This window comes from Nothobranchius furzeri, chromosome 9 (genome assembly GCF_043380555.1).
Source record: "Nothobranchius furzeri strain GRZ-AD chromosome 9, NfurGRZ-RIMD1, whole genome shotgun sequence".
NCBI classification, from domain to species: Eukaryota; Metazoa; Chordata; class Actinopteri; order Cyprinodontiformes; family Nothobranchiidae; genus Nothobranchius; species Nothobranchius furzeri.
In genome coordinates, this window is record NC_091749.1 from 21,224,381 (window position 1) to 21,246,040 (window position 21,660).

Sequence of the window (21,660 nt, forward strand, 5' to 3'; positions counted from 1 at the left end):
AGGAGAAAGTGGGCTTTTGCAGAAGGATCTCCAGCCGAGGTGTTTAGATCGAAGCTGGACGCTGTCCCCATGAAGTGTTGGTGATGTATGGAAGAGTTGTGTAAATAAACGCCCCACGCTGAGTTTGGACAAAACTGTCTCTCTCTTGTTTTTGATAAGGAAAAAGAACCACAAGGGCCTATGGTTAAATCTGATGTTAGCCTAGATCTGGACAAGTGGGGGAGTAGAGGGAGGTGGAGTGTACAGTCGATGAAGATGGCTCTCCCTTGCCCTGCCTCCAACATGCCTCCATCTAAAAAGGCTAGGTTATCCAGAGTTTTCTCTGTAGTTATGCTGCTATAGGCCTAGACTGCTGGAGGACACATTGATCACTTTTCACACTCTACTACTTTCTTCTACAATCTGCTCTTTAACTGTATTATTTCCTGCAATTTCAGCTGTTAACTTTATTTTTTCTCTAAGTGTTTTTCTCCCCAGAAGAAGCTACAATGATGTTCTGCTGAGCTGTGGTGGCCTCATGGAGGGGGCCATCATCTAGCACACTGCTGCTAACCACTTAAAACATTATCCCTCTCCTGATAACTTTTTACTTTCTAAGAAGAAGAAGAAGAAGATCTTTTCTTTAGTGCCTCTTAAGATAAAAATCATGAGGCGCTTCACAAAAACAAAAAATGTTAAATATAAAAATAATTTAGAAAATTATTCTAAATATATTTCAAATGAGCAAAAATAGACAATTGTGATTAAAAAATGTAAAGAAAGAGAGAGAGTGAAAAGGAAAGAGGGAAATCAGTGGATCTGGAGGAAGGTGGAATAGGTGGGGAGAGCAGAACAAAGAGAGGGTGGTGAAGGTCACACCAAAACCAGCTTGAACAGGTGAGTTTTCAGCTGCTTTTTAAAGGACGTTGACATTGAATGTGCTACTACTAGTTTACCCGTTTAATTATAGGCTCACTAGGATAAATACAATAAAGTTTATCTCTCACCAAATTGAATATTTACTAAGAAATCACAATGTAACCATAGACACAATACTTGGTATATATGTTGTGTGTGTCTGTGTGTGTGCTTTGTCTTCTCCATCCCCAGTGGTGGATGGCTGCTTATACTGAGCAAGGATCCTCTGGAGGTTTCTTCCTGTTAAAAGGGAGTCGCTGCATGCTTGCTTAGTATGAGGATTGCTGTAAAGACACTGACACTAGTCAGTAGCTCCAGGTCAGCCGAGCGTAGAGTTCGTGATGGGGTATGTCTTTTTATTAGTGCTGCCAAGTATGGTGGAGCATCACCATAAAGAGACCGGAAGACATAGCACAGAACATTAAACTATGCCCAAAAACTTACAGGGAGCCAATGTAATGAGGTCAGAACAGGAGCAGGGCTGCCAAATCTCACACATTGAGCATGAGACACAAGCATTTGATCCTCTCATACCACACACCCAATAACTCACGGTCTGACGGCCAGTGAACAGGGAGAAATGGTCCGCGCACTCCATATGCACTCGAGACAGCATGGGCTTGATTTTGGTTAGCTGTCACAAGTTAAAGAAGCAGGCTGGAATAACCATGTTGATCATGACTGCAGGTGTGACAAGTTATGAATATTAGAGCAAACTTTTTATCTAAATCTAAATTTAGGTAACACAGCCAGTATTTACATCATACATCATTTAGACATGTTTTATGGTGTAAACTTCACTTACCAGCACCTGTTGTGAACTGGCTTTGCTAAAGTCCTACTGGTGATGTAAACCTTCTGGGGTCATCTAAAGGCTCCAAAGCTCCTCCGCCTCCATTTTCAGGAAACAGCTGTTGACAAAATGTTCATTATATAATTTTTTAAAATTTTATTTATTTATGTTTTTTCCCGTGTCCTGTCTGGCTGTGAAGCAAACAGAATTAATGTCTGAATGCTGGTGACAAGCCTTACAGATGTACTCTCAGGTGGAGCATAAAAGCTTCTGCTTTAATGTCACGCCTGATACTTAAAACGTTATTGCTTTTTGAATGCTTGTAATTCTGACCAGACACGGAGACAGAGGTGAAAGAGAAAGGAAGAGACAACAGGTGGGGGTGGGGGGGTGGGGGGTGGGGGGGTCCACAAAAATAAACAATCAATAGCTGCGTTTACATGTGCAAAATGTCTTTAATCCGATCATTATTCGGATTGGAATATGACTGTGCACATGGGCCCTGGAAATTTAATTCCGATTATGTCAAGTGTTTACATTTGTCATAAATTTGATCGGAATAAACCATTTTGTCATGCGCAGATCGATCTAATACACCGAAAAAGACCGTAGAAGAAGAAGTAGCGGACTTCCTCTGTAAACAAACATGGCTGCTTGCATGTAAAAATGGAGCACTACGATGTTTTTCAGAGCGTCATTTTATTTTTTGTCGTCACAATTTTACAAATACAAACCAAACTGTTTATAGTTTTCCAGATGTTAAATGGGGGAGACAGCAGGATGAAAATTTCTTTGATTATGTGCTTAGCAGACGCTTTTACCCAAAGCGACTTACAATTTTTTTTAACCTATAGGGCATGTTGTGATCTGTGGGGGAAACCGGAGTACCCAGAGGAAACCCACGCATGCATGGGGAGAACACGCAACTCCACGCAGAAAGGCCGCAGCCGAGTTTCGAACCTGCGACCTTCGTGTTGCGAGGCAACAGTGCTAACCACTGCGCCACCATGCCACCATGCAGCTTCTTAATACCAAGAACCGTAACTTTAGTCCCCCCCTCCTCCTGTAAAGACAAGGAGCCACTGGATGAAAGTGAGGAGTAAAGACTGGTGGGAGAGGATTGTTCTTTTGGAGTTCACCGATCAAGAGTGGAAGCAGAATTTCCGCATGTCACGAGCGTCATTCATGAAACTTTGCTCGTTAATGGAGAGTTATATGGCTCCAGAAGACGTTACTGTGAGGGCTGCTGTTCCTGTCATCATGAGGATTGCAGTAGTTCTGTATAAACTGGGTAGCTGTGCAGAATACAGAGTCATGGCGAACCAATTTGGAAAAAGTAAAAGCAGCATAACGAAGTTTGTTTACATGTTCTGCAAAGGCATGGTGCAGGGTCCAATCAAACAGTTGATCCATGCACCAACTGAGGAAGAGGCAAAAGAGATAGCCAGACGGTTTGAAACATCCCATCACATTCCACAAATAATGGGGCTTAACCAATGGAACACACATTCCTATCCTTCCTCCTTCAGACGGCTACAAGGATTTTGTAAATCATAAAGGATGGCCATCCTACGTACTCCAGGCTGTTATAGATGACAAATTCAGGTAAAAATTACTACTCCATCACCTGCCATGTTCAGAAATAAATTAGTGGGGGTAGATTTTTCAGTAACCAGTGACCCCAAACTGCACCAAATTACTAGAATGACCCCTTTGTTTACAGCTAATCATGTGCACAATAAAGCTGTTTTATTTGTTTCATTTATTCCTCTCATAAAGGTTTTGGAACATCAGCTGTAAAATGCCAGGCAATGCACATGATGCAAATGCCCTACGCCAGTCAGACCTCTTCAAAAGGGCTCATCTCCTACCCAAAGTAAGAAAACGTGTTTTTAAATGGAGAGAGACGCTTGAAATGACTGCTTACCTGGATTTAAAAATACATCAATATGTGCTTGTAAATCACATATTAATAAAAAAAAATTACTGCATTCCCTTTTCTGTAACAGGGCATCAAGACCATTGGGGGAAAAGACACCAATCTTTTAATAGTTGGAGACCCTGCCTACCCACTTCTTGACTGGCTGATCAAAGGATATTCAAACTCATCTCGGCTGTCTCCGGAGCAGGAGTCCTTCAACACCTACATCAGCTCAGTCAGGGTTGGAGTAGAAATTACTTTTGGATTGTTAAAGTCAAGGTGGAGGGTTCTGCTAAAAAGAAGTGACTTTCATTTCACTTTTGCACCAACCATGATTGCCACATGCTGTGCACTGCACAACTTCTGTCAGAACGAAGAAGATCAGGCCAGCAATAGCTGGTTGGAGAAGGCCTGTGATCGGGCAATTAATTTTCATCAACCCAACCAGCCAGTTAATCTCCAGTGCAGCAGTTGTGGAAGCAGCACTAGAGAGGCACTGACTACCTATTTGGCCACAACATTCCCACTCCGAACAGGACACCTACACTAAGTGTTTCTTGGTTCCAGATTTACCAAAAAAGTCCAAAGTTACCTATTTTAAGTTCAGAAAAAATGTTTCCAAGTACTGAAAGGTGTTATTTCACAGGTTTGTACATATTATAACACAAGAACAATGAAGCATTACTTTGTGCTTAAAGCGCTATTTATTAATCCATTCAATTAAATGAACATCCTGCTGTACTTTTTGAACTTGGCAGCTAGTGCTGTGTTAATGCTCTTCTGAGTCTCGAAATTAAACATTTTCCAAAGCAGTTAAAGTAAAAAAAAAAGCATACACAGTGCTTTTTCATGTGGTGAACTCTGGATTTGTTTGTCATCTAGGTCACCATATAAAACAAAACATAAATATAACATGTTCTGACCTCAGAAACGTTTTTTTTTTCTTCTTCACCTGAGTTATACTTCACAAATACTGGAACATATGAAGAGTACTTTAAAGAAAAGTTTGTACTTAGCTACTATTGTTGTGGACATAAATAAAGTGCAAAAATACATCTCCAGAACATCTACTCTATATCACTCAAGTTTGCTAATGCACTGCAACTACAATGGGAAGTTGCAGAAACCAAAATGTCACAACTGAATTGTTTAAAATAACATACTTCTAAACAACAGAACAGAATTTGGAATTGTGAATATCTCAAATGAACTGATTAAGATAAGTATTATAAAACATCTGAGTTACACATTTGAGCTCAAATCTTGTAGGGTGTAGTCAGAATTGTAATTGTCACTGTAGTGTTGTGCATTTTGGCCAAACTCAGCTGACCCAACGTAGTTGCGGTAATGGTGCTGAGAGGAGTATGGAGCTACTGGTGGTGGAGCAGGTGGACGAATGATGGAACTCTCTTCAGTGAATCGTGTGACAAGACGCTCCTCTCTCTGTAGTCTTCTTTCCAGACCGGAGCGGCTGGGCCGAGACGTAAGACTTTGCAAGAGGATTCAGGTAGATGGGAGCCGTACCATCTCGGACTTTGTATGCTAGTGTTAGCAATTTGAATTTGATGTGTGCTGCTGATATAAAATCAACATTGTTTGACTGAACAATCACACGCTAATAAATCACCGTGCATTTAGTGCCAACCACAGCCTTAAGACGTGTTGAACGTGCCCAAGTCCATACTTATGGGAGAACCATGTGAGCACCTGTGTGTGTACACGCGCTTGTATATGTAAGGTTTCTCTATTGGAGCGTCCAATAGAGAGTGTGAGGGACCACAGATCTGTCGCCCAAAGATGTGTAGGAGATAGAGGGAGCTCCAAGTCCCAGAGATCCAGGAGCTGCCCCAGAGCACAGGGACCCCTAGCAGACTGCGACCAGAAAAGCCCCCGCCCCCCTCAAGAGGTGCAGAGGATCAACCCGGGGGGCCACAACCAGCAGCCAGCAGAGTCCCGGTAGATATTAGCGAAAAGCCCACAGGCCCATCCGCTGCCGTCAAATGTGCTCCCTCCCAAGGCCCTAAGTGTGTGTTTGCATGGAATGTCGTTGGTGGAAGTGTTTAAGGTGCAAATAAAATTTGGGGGCAGGTTGCCACAGGAATGCAGAAATGTGGTCCTTACCCGCGCCACCTGACTTGTCCACCCCCCAAGGTCCTATGTGCATGTTTGTGTGATGATGTGAGGGAGCAGGAGGAGAAACATGTGTGGGGATGGGGAGGATTGGCTGGTTGGACTAAAGCCCTCCAGGGAGCCAGCTCCCCCACTGGCCCCAATAGGCACCTCTGTTGCCAAAATGCCACCCAGGGCATGGAGACCCCAGCCCATCTTGCCAGGGCCCAAAGCAGCAGCATCACAGAGCCTCATGGAGTCCGAGGGCACCAACCCTGCCCCACCCCAGCAGAATATCTACTCCCATCCCTGCATTTGCACAGCTTACAGAATATATAAGACAAAGGACATCCAGGTAAAGTTGGGTACTCCCCCTCCTGGACATCCCCCTCCCCTGTGATGGGACAGCAGAGGAGCCAAGGTCTACCTGAGGCCCCTGAGCCTGGGCCATGCACTGCCGCATGTTCCTGCCTTCTTCCCGTCAGCATACATGTCAGGACCCGGCCCCCAAGGCCCCGCCCAGATCCCCACACGGGGCCAGTCACCCCGCATCCCGAGCCCCCACCCAAACCCGCCCAGGGGCAGTGCAGCTGCCAGGCAGCGGCCCATGGCCACCACCAAGACCCCCAAGGGGCCCCACTCACAACCGCCAGCAGTCCACCCCCGAGGCACCCCAAGCACCTCCAGAGGAGGGCAGCAGCCTCCCAGTCCCAGACACCCCCAGTGAACCCACCCCCAGTGAACGTCCAGATACTCCAAACTCAGACCCTCCACCCCATCACCCACATCATCCCGCAGGACAATATCAGTGATCCCTATTCATCGCTATGTGATGGAACCAATCAGAGGAGCCCTGGCAGATTAATTTGAAGTGGAAGCAAAGGCTGTATCAAGTGTAATATGTTCTAACAAAAGATTTATGTACTGAATAATGCAAAGAGTATCTCTATTTTTCCAATTCATGAGGATAGTTTTCTTAGTAATGCATATGGCAGTCAGAACCACTTGAACCAAAGATGTTTCAATCGGGACATCGTCCAGGTTTCCCAGTAAACAAAGAGAGGGGGTGGCATTTCAGACACTTTGACAGGTCTTCACATACTCTACCCCAAAATTCCTGGACAGGTGGACAGGACAACAGTGCGTGGATGTAATTGTCAGGAATGTTGTTTGTGCAGTGTGTACAGGTGCCAGATGACACAAACCCCATCTTGAACATCCGATGACCTGTATAGTGTACTCTGTGTAGAATTTTGTCCTGAATTAATTGTAAATTGGGGTGTCTGATCTTTTTAAAAGTTTTTTAACAAGTTTGGGACCAGAAGTTCTGGTCATAGCTGTCTGATAGATCCACCTCCCATTTTTCAATAGGGATTGCTATTCTATCGTCTATTTTGGACAGTGTCTTATACACTTTAGACAGTAATTTGGGGGGTTTGAGATTAAAGAAGTCTAATACCCTTGGTGGTGTTTGTAATTCTATTTTATTGAGCTTAAATTTTTGTTTGACTACAGATTTAATTTGGTGATATTCTAAAAAGCTGTTCTTATCTATTCCAAATTGGGAGACCATTCGATTAAATGGGATGAAGTCCAATCCTTCATATATGTGTTCCAGGTATAGGATTCCTTTACTTTTCCAGTCCGGAAGGTTAATCATTTTGTTATTTTGCAAACTATTAGGATTATTCCATATAGGTGTGTGTCTGCATGGTATTAGTGAAGACTCTGTCATTTTTAGGTAGCCCCACCATGCTGTCAGAGAGGTGCTGATACTAATACTTTTGAAGCCTTCACGTTTTTTTATGCTTGAGCCAGAGGTGTGAAATTGTGGCATCAAGTAATCTCCATGCTATGTTTTTGTTCTACTCAGCAATTAAACCAGGTGATTTCAATCAGCACAGTGAATTAACCAGGTTCAGTTGCTGAGCAGAACAAAAACATGACATGGAGATGCCTTGATGATGCCACAATGTCCCACCTCTGGGCCTTGAGCTAATAAATGAAAGTTCTATCGTATTGCAAAGTGTCTGTTCTATATCTAACCAGGACTCATCTAGTGGGTTATCTTGAAACCATCTTGGTATATATTGCAGCCTGTTGGCTAAGAAATAATAATAAAAGTTGGGTAGATCCAGTCCTCCTCTGTCTTTGGTCTTCTGAAGCATTTTTAAGCTAATTCGTGGAGGTTTATCCTGCCAAAGGAATTTAGTGATTGAGGAGCCCAGAGATCTAAACCAGTCAGCTGGTGGCTTGTTTGGGATAATTGAAAATAAGTTATTTATTCTGGGTAAGACCATCATTTTATTGTAGCAACCCTCCCCATGAGTGATATCGGTAATGATTTCCATCTTGCAAGATCATCTTCCACGTTCTTTAAAAGTTGGATGTGGTTTAGTATGGTTAGATCTGCCAGCTTTGGAGAGACATTAATTTCCAGGTATGTGATATTCCCTGACTCCAGTTGTGTATTAAGCAAATTGACAAAAGAGAAATTAATTGGTAGAACTGTGGATTTTAACTAGTTTATAGAGTAATCTGAAACTTTTGAAAAATAGTTTATCAGTTCTATTACTTTGGAGAGAGAGTATTGAGAATTTCAGAGAAAGAGTAAAGCATCATCTGCATAAAGACTGATCTTATGTTCTCTATTTTCTTACATTTAATAACTTTAATATCTGTTGTTTGCCTAATTGCCGCTGTTAGTGGTTCGATAAAGATAGCAAACAGTGAGGGGGGAGTGGGCATCCCTGCCTGGTCCCCCTCTGAAGACAGAAACTAGTTGATATTTGGTCGTTTGTCCTAATGAAACCAGTTTGGTCAGGGTGCATTATGAAGGGGGATACCTTCTCTAATCTTTTTGCCAGAGCTTTACAAATTATTTTGAGATCAACATTAATAAGAGAAATCGGGCGGTAGCTGGTAGGAAATACAGGGTCTTTGCCTGGTTTTAACAAGAGACTAAAATTGGCTGAATTCATGTTTTGTTGTAATCTGCCACTCTCTTCGATTTCCTTCTCCATTCTGAAGAATGTTGGAGCTAGAATGATCCCGAATTCTTTGTAGAACTCTGCTGGAAACCCGTCTGGGCCTGGAGCCTCTCTATTAGGCATGGATTTCAGGGCTTCCTGGAGCTCAACTAATGTTAGTGGCGAGTCCAGGACTGTAGCTTTGCTATCTGATAATTTAGGAAGTGTTATTCTATCAAGGAACTCATTGATCTCGTTATCTGATGGGTTTATCTGTGGTGAGTACAAAGTTTGGTAAAAGTCTCTGAAAGTGTTGTTTATTCTTTCAGGATCATAAACTACATTCCCAGTTGAGTCTTTAACAGCAGATATGGTAGTTTTCTCTTTATTGATTTTTAACTGGTTACCTAAAAAATTACATGATTTATTACTATGTTCAAAGATTTCTATTCGTAGTCTTTGTGCTAAAAATTGTGTCTTTTTGTCAATAATTCCACAAAGTTGTAATTTGCTTAGTAACCCTTCTCCTGTGGATGCCTCTAAAGGCTTAATGATTTCCTCTAACTCCTGAATACGTTTGTTTTCAGTTTTTTTTTTCTTATGTGATGAGAAAGAGATTATTTTACCTCTCATCACTGCTTTTCCTGCCTCCCAGAGAACAGATGCTGATGTTCCAGGCAGGTCATTATGTTTTAAATATAAAGCCCACTCCTTTTAAAAAAAAATCTATAAAACCTTCAAATTTAAGCAGTGATGTATTAAACCTCCAGTTTTTGCTTGGTGGGATTGTCTTCTTGTTTACCAGAATAAAAAAAAACTGAGCATGGTCGCTGACAACTATGGGGTGTATCTCAGTGTCTGAAATGTCAGCCAACAATGAGCTGCTGACTAGAAAATAATCCAAACGTGAATGAGAGTGATGGACGTGTGAGAAAAAAGTATACTCTCTACGGTTAGGATGAAGAGATCGCCATGCATCACAAAGCCCATAATCACTCATGTACTGTTTAACTATGTTAGTGGATTGCCAATTGCGCTGAGTCCCAGCTGTACTGAGCCTGTCTGTTAAAGTATCCATCCAAAAATTTAAATCGGCTCCATGTATAAGTGGACATTCCAAGTGTTCGGAGAGTACAGAGAAAAAATCATGAAAGAATGAAGGGTCATCAATATTTGGACAGTGTATGCTGACAATACATAAGATTCACCTGGAGCTCCATGTACGTTCCATGAGACAAACTTTAGTGCACCCATTGATGTGTGTGTGAGTAGCTAGAATAGGATGCCTTTGTGTTAATAATTTGGGATAAGTAACTAAATGTATAAAATAGTATGTTAATAAATAACAGAAAAATAAATAAGAATAAGAATAATAAAGACCCAACAGTGTTTGTAGTTGTATTATGAGACGCATAAATTGTGATATTGTGCTGTAGATTTATTGTGTGTGTGTATGTGCGTGTGTGTGTGTGTGTGTGCGTGCATGCGTGTGTGTGTGTGTGTGCGTGCATGTGTGTGTGCCTGTGTGTGTGTGTGTGTGCATGTGTGTGCTGGTGTGTGCCTGTGTGCGTGTGTGTGTGTGTGTGTTCTTGTGTGTGCCTGTGTGTGTGTGTGTGTTTGTGCGTGTGCTGAGTCTGACGCAGTGTTGGAAAGTTGTGTGGTTGTGCCATACAGGTGTAAAGGTCCACAAGCAGATGAAAAGGAGAAAGGAAATAATTATGAAGGTTAAGGAAGAAGAAATAACTAAAAAGAAAAGGTGATAGGGGTGTGAGGTGGTGATGAACAGGTGATCTCATCATCTAGAACACGGATCTAGCAGCTATTTAATCTTGACGTTCTCAAACCCAGTGAATCCTGATAAGAATAGTAAATGTCTGACCTGATTTTCGGCTAATACAGCCAGTCTGTCACTCCTAGCTCCTTGTAAAGTTTGCTGTCCACATAAGCTTATCCCCCGAGATGACAGCCCTCTTCTCATCCTGGATAAACTTTTTGTGCAGTGGGTGGAGGACTCGGCGCCGATCCCGGATTTCCTTAAGAAACTAGTCATTTACGCTGAAGTCTTTTCCTTTGAGCTCTCTTCCGTGGCTTTTAACAAGATCCTTCTACTTAAAATGTTTAAATATAGCCACGATGGGATAAGGTCTTCTGCTGTCCACTTTTCTAGCTCCAAGGTGATGTTTTTTACCGTTTCTTCGGGTATCTTCATTTCGGTCTGGAGAAAGTTCTTGATTGTTTGCTCGCGGTTCTCCTCCCTTCCGTCTGCTCCGGCAGGCCTGCAAACACCAAATTATCTCTCATGCTATGGGCTTTAATGTCCAAAACTGTCTCTTTCAGAATCTTGTTATCCTGGGTGATCCGCTTCACTCCCTCTTCCAGGGAAGATACGGACTCCCACAGAGACGTGTTCTCAGCAGCAAGCCACTCAATCTGCTCCTGGCTGAACTCCAGAGATGTTTTGAGGTTCTGGAACTCCTGATGTAGAACCTCAAGCAGGTGGAGTCGCCCCTCAAATCCCAGAAGCCGTTTAGAAGAAGGGACACAGCAGACTGCACTTCTTGAGGACGCTTAGGTCCATACCATACCATGTTTATTTATATTGCACATTTAAAAACAGCATGACAGCTGACCAAAGTGGTGTACAGTAAAAAGGACAAACCCCAAGAAAAAAACAGATAAAAGTCATATAGACCTCCTATATGACTTTTAAAAGGTAAAATCTAAAAAATTGTAAAAGAAACAATTTTGTAAAATAAAAAATTGTAAAATACAGAGTCACAATAAAACGTAAAAACTCTAAAAGCTAGATCATTGAATAAAAGCTAAATGATTGAAGAAGGCCTACAGTACCAATTTAAATCGACCCAGTTCTGGGGCCTGTTGAACACTAAGGGGGACAGCATTCCAGAGTTTAGGAGCAGTGGACGCAAAGGCCCGCTCTTCACGAGATTTATACCTCATTTTCGGGACGCACAAAAGCAAATGATCTGCAGATCTCAGGTTTCTGGTTGGAGCATAAGGCTTTATCAGTTCTGAAAGGTAAGCCGGGGCATGACCATTCAGAATGTTGTAGACAACGGTCAAAACCTTAAATTGGATGCGGTATTTAACAGGCAGCCAGTGCAAGCGTGCAAGGACGGGTGAAATGTGACAGCGTCTCGAGGTGTTTGTCAGGAACCTAGCCGCTGCATCTTGCACACTCTGTAGATGCTCGATTGCTGAGATGCTGACACCAACAAGTAGTGAGTTGGCATAGTCTAAACGTGTGGTTACAAAGCCGTGAACAACAGACTCCAGCTGAGGTCGTTTGACTATTGAATTTAAGCGCGAGATGCAACGTAGTTGAAAAAAGCAGGACTAGACTGTAGAGTTAATTTGTGAACTCATTAACAGATCAGAGTCAAGTTTTACTCCCAGACTAGAGACACAGGATTTAAGATTTAAAAACGGTAGAGGGTAGTCACCAGGTGCATGCTTTGGATTTATTGGGTTAAAAAGAATGGCGTTGGTCTTGTTTTCGTTAAGGCAAAGGAAGTTTGCCGAGAGCCAGCCTTTAACTGCAGTAATACAGTTGACAAGGAGGCATGTTGAGTCAGGTTTACTTAAAGCCAGATAAGTCTGGCAATCGTCCGCGTAAAGGTGATAACTTATTCCAAGGTTTGTCAGGATCATCCCCAAATGGTAATAAGTAAATTGAGAATAGGAGTGGCCCTAGAATCGAACCCTGACCCCCAAATTCCACTACCTCCGCTCTGGTCCGCCCCCGCCTTCCGCAGCCGCTTGCTTCCGAACTCAATTTTTACTGGTACCCGCTCTACAACGGCTCCGCTCCGGTGCGGAGACCTGAGGTGGGCAAACAAGCATGCGCGGGATTTTCGAGATCTTGCGATACAGTCCGAGCAATGAACGCGGAAGTTAGATCCAAACACCCGTTGTGTGGGAGAAGCATCGAAACGAACTGTTTAATCTGCCCATCATTTGTGTTGAGAGATCAGCAGTGTTTGGATCAACAAAGTGTGACTACTTTGATAGTGGAAACTGTATTTATGGCTTACTTTTGTGCATTTAAACTTCAGCCGCCATTGATAGTTGTTAAAAGTTGTTAAACCTGTGCATATGAAAAAAAAAAACGCCTTTTGTTTATCAATTTATTGTGAAAAACGGAAGTTGTGCTTGCTCCTTTTCCTGTTGGGCGGTTGTGATTTCTGTCCATTTACTGCGGAGGTGCTCCGGCGTCTGGCAAAAATAAAATCAGTCCTATTTTTGCCGGACGCCGGAACAGAGGGCGGCACACTGCGCCGCACTGCTGGAGCACGGCCACAGTAGTGGAATTGCTCTGATTGACTACAACGGGACCGATTTTGCTCCGGCGTTCGTGACGGAGTGGAGCGGAGCGGAGGTAGTGGAATTTGGGGGTGAGGCACACCCCAGCGAAGTGGAGTAGATGGAGAGGAAAAGCTGTCAATGTGAACACTAAATTGTCTATCTGACAAATATGATCTGAACCAATGAAGTGGGATCCCTGTTACCCCCAACCTTATCTCCAACCTCCTAAGTAGGATGTCATGGTCCTTCAATGTCTGTAGCAAGATGCTGCAGATCTTCTACAAGTCTGTTGTTGAGAGTGTAATCTCTTCAGCCATCATCTGTTGGGGTAGTAGCATCAGAAGCAGGAACCTAAAAAGGCTCAACAGCCTAATAAAAAAGGCTGGTTCTGTTCTGGGGGTGACTGTGGAACCACTGGAGGAGATAATGCATTCTCCAGAGAATTAAGAAAATTATGAACAACCCTGAGCATTCTCTTCACAAGACATCCAACAATGAAAGAGTGTCTTCAGTCAGAGGCTTCTTCAGTTTCGCTGCAACACTGACTGCTACTGGAGATCCTTCAAGCCAACAGCCATTGTAATATACAATAACTCTTTGATTACTTGATTATTATTAGTAGTAGTAGTATTCTAAGCTACTACAGCAATCAATTTCCCTCTGGCATTAATAAAGTATTTTTGAATTAAATTGAATTGAATCTATAGAATCTAATAATTCTAATATGTCTTTATGGGGAGATGAGGCCTCAGGTGAGTCCTGAGGACGGCTTCTCTTGGTACCAGGTGTTTCGGTCTCAGCTGCTGATTTCTTTGGACCCATAACAAAAAACTCAAAAACTTCGCCAATATAGTTTTGTAAACTTTCTAAATTTTCTCCACTTACCTCCAGGTTGAGTGAATTATACTTACCATTATACTCACCGCCCTCAGCCGCGTATAGACCACAGCGTGGGCCTCCACAGGGTGCCTTCTGAGAAACCCTTATTCCAAGTTCGAATGGCTTCACCATAGGTCTCGGTCCACCACGGGACCATAGATCGACCTGCAGGAACCCGCTTTTGAGATATATGAGCCTCCACCACTGACCACACACACCCAGCAACATCAGCAAAGCAAGCATCCACATCCCACCCCTCCTCACCCGACAGACCGCATCCTCCAAACCTTTCATAAACAAGGGCCAATGCGCCTGCTTAAAATTAAACCCCAACACCAGGGTATCGGGTTCTACCAACAGACCCCTGCCAAAGCTGCTTAGCACTGGAAAATGGTTGTTCCCCATAGCAAGGTGACTAAAGACCACACACTCACAACCCACCTGTCTGCCAAAACAAAAGTCAGATCTAACCCTAAAGAACAGCAAATTACTCCCTTGAACAGAATAGGCTGACCGTCATTCAGCACAGCCAACTCTGCGTCGTCTAAAATCTCCCCAAAACCTCACCATTCTCGTCTGTTCAACCAGTCCACCATGAGCATTAAAATCACCCACTCAACCGACAAGGCACCCCAACAAACAATTCCCGAAGAGCCCGGCCATCCGGCACCCTGGGTTATAAAAGTTGAAAGAGCAACATAACCCCTTGGCCATACCACACCTCAACCACAACACATTCAAGGTCTGAATTCACCACACGTTGGCAGAACTTCAGGCCCTCTTTAAGAACCATGCAGCTTACATTCAAAATGAGGTTTCAGCCAGGTCTCCTAGACACAAACCACATCCGGCTGCACACACAAGTCGTCCAAGGCTTTCTTACACTCCTGCTCATTGGCTACTAGACTCCAAGCATTCCACTGCAGGACCCAAAACACCATAACCTAACGTTAGTCCCCCATCATTCCCGCCCTCAACCACCCTAAGTCCACTACTCGACTTCACAACCAACACCAGTACCACCCATCCCCGGGGAACAAGCTGCAGCCCAAACCTCCCTGAAGCTCACACCGGTGGAGCCCAGGGCAAGCTCAGCAGCTGTTACCACCTCACATGCAGCATCTGACTTGTTGCTCGCCACCATCTTCACTCACCACAACGCTTCCACCGCAAACGCCAAAAACAGCTTCCGATCACCCACAACCACCTCACCCACGTGCACCACCACCCCACCACCAGCAGATGATGCAAAGCTACTGACGCCCATCCTACAGGCCTAGACACCACTACCGCTCTTCATTCTATGCACCACCTCGGCATAAGATTCCTTGTGATTCTTCTTCACCACTCTCTTTATTCTGCTCTCCCCACTTATTACACCTTCCTCAGGATCCACTGATTTCCCTCTTTCCTACTTACTCTCTCTCTTTCTTAACATTTTGTTTTTTAATCACAATTGTCTATTTTTAGCCCATTTTAAATATATTTTTAACCATTTTCTAAATTATTTTTTATATTTTTACATTTTTTGTTTTTGTGAAGCGCCTCGTGATTTTTTATCTTGAGAGGCGCTATAGAAATGATATTTTCTTCTTCTTCTTGTCCTCTGCCACCGCCTCATGATAAAACATACAACCCCGAAAAGTAGCTTGGTGCCCCACCACCACTGTTCAAGCAGCAAAAAGCCACCACACACTACACAACTTCATGATCACCCCACAATGCCTTCAAGCCAGCCATGCAGACATCCACCACATGACCAAATTTCTGGCATCTAAAACACCTCAAAGGGGCCCTCTCAAAACCCCTAACAGAGTAGCTAACTTAGCCAAGAATAACATGATCAGGAAGCACTGCGTCGCCAAATATAAACAGCAAGGGCATGACCTGATGGGCATTGACGCCCAGACGCCACACCACCGTCACGTGTACCCCTTCAATTTGTCCAACAACTCCGCTTCCGAGACTCCATTCGAAACACCATAAACCACCCCCTGAACATCAGAACCAGCACTATGCACCAACACATCCGCATCAACATCAACATCCAAAAAATGCCTAAGCTTAAGCACCTTAGCATTCTGAGCCTCTGTCCGACACACAGCCGACCGCCTTGGTCGCATCAACCACATCCCCAACCTTGTCCTTCAGTTCCTGGGACAGCAGAAGCGGGATGGCGGAAGAGAAACCTTCCCTGTTCAACGCATGCAAACAAACAACCAGGCTCGATTCGCTGACCCCATTGGTTTTCATCGACTTGACCGGGCTGTCAACCTCCACATCATCTGGAAAGGAATCACTCCTAGCCCCATGGTCCCTCTTAGACGCACCCCTACCTTTCAACAGGGCAGCAGCCTCGAAACTATTCATGAACTTCTTCCCCTAAACCACCCGGCAATGATTGAAAGACCACTGAGCCAGAACACCATGTTACCGGACCTTACCAGATCCTCCAAACTCCCACCCGGCCAATCCAAACCGACACTCCAACAAGCTGAGATGCTCCTGCATCTGACCGATGAGCGGAAAATAAACTGATCCGTCCAATAAGCTGACATCCGCTCAAGACCCTAAAGAAGTGAGCTAACAAGTGACGGTGCTCGTGAAGTTCTAACTTAGCAAACCATATTATTATCTCCTCCTCCTTCTTCTTGTTTGAGATTTTAAGGTGGTACCGACAGTAGTCTAACAGATAGGTGGTACCGACAGTAGTCTAACACAGTGGTCCCCAACCTTTTTTGCACCAGGGACCGGTTTCGCATCAGGCAATATTTTCACGGACCGGTCTTTAACATGTAGCAGATGAATACAAATTAATATCATATGACCAGCTTAAACACTGTGTTATTTTTTAAATGTAACAATAAATGTGAATCCAATGTGCACTTGTAACCTCATCAGCATGAACACACACTACCATCTACTTAACGGTTATGTTGGTTAAGTTTTAACCAGTTAAGTTACGTTAAGTCTTAACCAACATTGCATTTCCACTCTCCCTAATGGCCTTGGTTTACATGGCAATTTAAAAACATGCTTTCAAGGTAAGATTCACCAAAAACAATCATAAAGTGAATGAAAAATACAACTCACCAAGGCTGCATCAATGGGAGCCTTGAGCTTGTTTCTGTGTGACGAGACGGCCCCATCTAGGAGTAATGGGAGATATTGAAACCCGAAGTGTGTTGCTTATGTCCAGTTTATTCCATAATTTGGTTTTAGTTGCTGTCATTGCAGAAAACCCTGTTTCACACAGGTAGGATGTTGGAAATGGTAACAGGGTTTTCAATGCTGTTGTGGCGATTTCGGGGTATTCCGCCATGACTTTAATCCAAAAAACTGGCAGAGCCGTCGTCTCAAACATTCTTTTCAGTCCGCCATCATTTGTGATCTCCAGCAGTTGATCTTCTTCTTGCACAGAGAGGCTTGATTCATCTGGTTTGTTGACAAATGGGTCACAAACTCATTCCTTGGTCATGCGTGGGTCTTTTGTGGTTGGAAAGTAGCAATCAAACTCTTTTAAAAGCACAGACAGGTGATCCTGCATCAGCTGGGAGCATGACGGCTCAGGCTCCGTCTCTTTCAACTGTCCTGATAATGTTGGAAACATGTCAAATATCCCCCTGTTCACGTGCCGTCCCCACAGATCCAGTTTTACTTTAAACACAGCTACTTTATCTGCCAACTTGAAGACAGTTGTCATTTTCCCTTGAAGTGACAGATTTAGTTCATTGAGAGCGCTGAATATGTCGCATAAGTAAGCAAGTTTTGCAACCCATTGCTCATCACTGAAATGCGCTGTTAGCGGTGACTTTTTCTGAGAGAAATCTCTGCAGCGGCTCTCGTCTTCAAACACTCTGGTCAGCGATCTCCCTCGGGATAACCATCTTATTTCTGTGTATAATAGAAGGCGTCTGTGCTCTGCGTCCGTCTCCTCGCCAAGCTGCTCGAACAGGCGCGAGTTAAGGGCATGTGCTTTGATGTGGTTAATAACTTTAACATCATTCAATACACAGCTACGCTCTGGTGGCATGTTTCGGCTAGCCAAAATTTCCCTGTGAATGACACAATGCGTAAACTCGCATTCAGGGGCAACTTCTTCAATCCGAGCAGTTAAACCAGACAGCTGGTCATGGCGGCAGCGCCGTCTGTGCAAATGCCGACACAATCGGATCATTTCAGTTTTCCTGATACATAATCATCCAGTGACTTGAATAGTTCTTCGCCTGTGGTTTTTGTCGGCAACAATAGTGCACATAACATGTCCTCATGCAGGTCCTCCTGATACAGATATCGGACATAAACAAGTAGAAATGCTTTGTTTTCAATATCTGTAGATTCATCTACCTGGAGTGCATACCACGGTGATGCATTAATCCTCTCCAACAGTTGTGAATTAATGTCATCTGCTATTTCCTCAATGCGTCGAGTGACGGTGCTAGCTGAAAGAGGCACCTGTGCTATTTTTTTTACGGAAGCTTCTCCGAGAAGTTCACGACAAATATCTTTAGTGGCAGGGAGGATCAAATATTCACCAATAGTGAAAGGCTTTCTAGCCTTAGCAATTCGGTTAGCCACCAAGTATGATGCTTTTAATGCACTTACGTTTGTTGATGTGGTGGCTCTCAGTAATTTCTCCTGTCCTTCTTGCTCATTTTTTTTCTTTCAAAATACTCCAAAGGCTTGCCTTTTAATGCTGGGTGTTTGGTCTCCAAGTGGCGAAGCAGTTTTGAAGGCTTCATTGCCTCATTAGAGAGCTGTTTGCCACATATAACGCAGAGCGGGCTTGGAGCCTGGCAATCAACTGCCGCGATAAATCCATATTTCAAGTAGGACTCCTGGTATTGTCTGTTAAATACATACAGCTTTCTTCTTTTTGGGAGTCGTAGTTTCCTCTTCTTTTGTCTCCACTGGGCCTTTTCCCCTTCACAAAGAAACTTTCAAGAGATCCTTGTTTTTTACTCATTTTGCTAGCATAAGGGTGTGTTGAATTTTGAGCGGTACCGTACAACGTGACCTGGGCAAGCTTCTACGCATTTGTCAAGAGTGAGAGGGAGGTGGGTGTAATGAAGTGAATCCGGTCGTTTTTCAAAATAAAATTCACTGTGTAATTTTTTTTCCCGTGCGAAAACACTGTGCGGCCTGGTATCAAATGACCCAAGGACCGGTACCGGTCCGTGGCCCGGGGGTTGGGGACCTCTGGTCTAACAGATAGGTGGTACCGACAGTAGTCTAACAACTAGATAGGTGGTACCGACAGTAGTCTAACAGATAGGTGGTACCGACAATAGTCTAACAGATAGGTGATACCGACAGTAGTCTAACAACTAGGTAGGTAGGTAGGTAGGTATTAATCAACACAGCTTCTGATGAAAGGGCACTAGAAGATATAAAGTTGGTTTTAGATGGATAGATGAATGAAAACTGCATGCAATGCTTCAGTTTATTCAAGTGATCATTTATTTAAATTCTTTTTCATATTAATGATAGTATAAAATATATTTAAAAGCCGAGTAACAATATTTTGTAGAAAGGCCATCCACAACAACCTCCTTGGGACAAGATTTAGCTCAAATGTGTAGGTCCTGGAGATGTCAGTACTGGAAGTCCCAAGGAATGTTAAAAAAGACATAATCTGTTGTTACAGTCTGCACCTTCAGTGGACCAAAAAATGAAGGTGAGGGAAAAGACCGGGACATGACGTCATTGCTACGTGTCTATGTGACATCGACATGACATCCACAACGACCTCCTATGGTCCAGATGTAGCTCCTATCTGGAGGTCATGGAGGTGAGAATACACGAGGTCCACAATATGTAAATGAAAGACGTCATCTGGCATCACAATCTGCACCTTCAGTGGACAAAAAAATGAAGGTGAGGGAAATGACCTGGATATAACATCACTACGATGTGCCAGCAGATGTCTAGACTTGGTCCAGACCAGCGGACTTAATAAAGACTTGATCTGCACGTCCATGCAACTTTGACTGCTTGGTGCAGGACTACAGCTTATAGCACTGGTGCTATAAAGGTCGTAGGTTTAGTAGTAGTACATTTTGTTCTGTGCACCAGCACAAAAAATGTGTTACAATCTTTCAAAACCAAAAGTAGTTCTTGCAATGACTTAAACACAATGAAAAACACAAGTATGTATAATTAAAACACAATAAAAACCACCAAAGCAAATTCCTGGCAACGTGAGTTTCACTCATGTACTTGACAATAAAGTTGATTATGAAATATCTTCATACATTTTTGGCAATGTATTAAAAAAAGAACATTTTCTTTTATTTAAATTAGTGTAGATTTGTTCATTACAGAGGTCCGTCCTCAACGGCATAGACATAGAAAAGTAGACAAAATTGGGTACGTCTTCCTAGGTGAATAATAAAAGACAATGAAAACAATTGTTTAAAGTTAAACCCTGACCATTTATTTCTAAGCCAAAGAAAAAGATAACAGTGTACAGGATCCAGGGTCGATCACCGTCTAAGTCCTTGACCACCATACATCACCTTCAGAGGACTCTTTGGGAGTTCGACTGAAGCCCGTCTCCTGACCCAGGGCTTTATACTATTACGATCACTAAGAGACTGTGCAAATGTGGTCTCTTCCCATTGGTTCGCTGGTTTCCGTCTTTCTATAGGATGAAGATCACCTCATTTCCAGGCAGTCTGCAAAATATCATGCCAGCACAAAAACACACTTCCTTCTATTTGTTGCTCTATTCTAACTTGGACACTCGGCCCCAAACAGGGTCGTAAGTCTCCCAGTCCCTTCTGGTGGCCTCAGAGGCGGTTTTACCATTAGGCATAGGTAGGCGGCCGCCTGGGGCCCCCTTGTGTTGGGGGGCCCCCTAGCCCTGACGGCCAGCACCCCTCTGTTAATGCCACAATATTCTTATTACCAACCTGTGGCCGCAGACGGGATTGGACATGCGCACTTCTCATTACCATAATTCCTGAACCGTTCAAGATATCATTAAAATTCCAAAAGTGCTGAAAAGATTAAAAATGGGGCTTTTCGTGCATATACAATACATTACGGTAGCCACCGGGATTCCCTGTCTTGAGCGCACCGAATCACAACAAAGATTCAGAGACGTGCTGAGTTTGTCATCCAAAATGCTCCGTTTTATAACTTTTGAATGGCTGGTCAGATCCAGGAAATTCCAACGGTTCCTAAAAGTACATAAAAGCAGCTTTCCAACGATCTATAGCAAGAAGCAATCAGAGTTAGGGAAAATATCGCTACGAGGGGAAATCCTGCTGTACAGCCTGATTGAAACGGAGTGCAGCGCCGCGGTGAAAGCGATAACAGAACGGGGAAGCTAATTAGCATAAAAAGCCAGCATGAAATTATGGAAATGCCTCAAAGAAAATCAACACGATCTATTAGGTGTCCCAGAAGGCTTATATCTGAAGACAGTGACCATGAAGAAGGACAGATCTCCAGTGAGCCAGGATATGAACGTTTGTTCAGTCTTTATTTTTAATTTTTTTATTTGAACAATCCTCAACTATTTGCTAATTGTAAGATTCAGCATCATTCCAGCATTATTTATCTTTTTACAATAAATAATTATTTTTGCTAAAACAAATGTTTTTGGTATAGCAGTGCACGGTGTGCCAGAGAAGCACCCCATGGCGGTGTGAGGTGTGCAGGACTCTGTCCGCAGCTGGAGAGAAGCTGCTTCAAGGTCTACCACATCAAATAAAAATGTCTGAAAGTTTACAAAAATAAAGTCTTAAAAACTGCTACAA

General features: G+C 43.4%; 1 protein-coding gene across 1 annotated transcript; it reads left to right on the forward strand.

Moving 5' to 3' along the window:
• The first annotated feature begins 2,095 nt into the window (after positions 1–2,095).
• Positions 2,096–4,645, forward strand: LOC129156176 (uncharacterized). Its single transcript, XM_054735784.2, has 3 exons — positions 2,096–3,295; positions 3,470–3,566; positions 3,700–4,645. The coding sequence occupies exons 2-3, from the start codon at positions 3,492–3,494 to the stop codon at positions 4,159–4,161; spliced, it is 537 nt and encodes a 178-aa protein (XP_054591759.2). The 5' UTR covers positions 2,096–3,295; positions 3,470–3,491; the 3' UTR covers positions 4,162–4,645.
• The last annotated feature ends 17,015 nt before the right edge of the window (positions 4,646–21,660 follow it).

Bases quoted from the DNA above. Each gene is read 5' to 3' on its own strand.
- LOC129156176 (XM_054735784.2), top strand. From the start codon at position 3,492: ATGCCAGGCAATGCACATGATGCAAATGCCCTACGCCAGTCAGACCTC. The intron at 3,567-3,699 runs GTAAGAAAACGT...TTTCTGTAACAG, and splicing joins GGGCTCATCTCCTACCCAAA to GGCATCAAGACCATTGGGGG.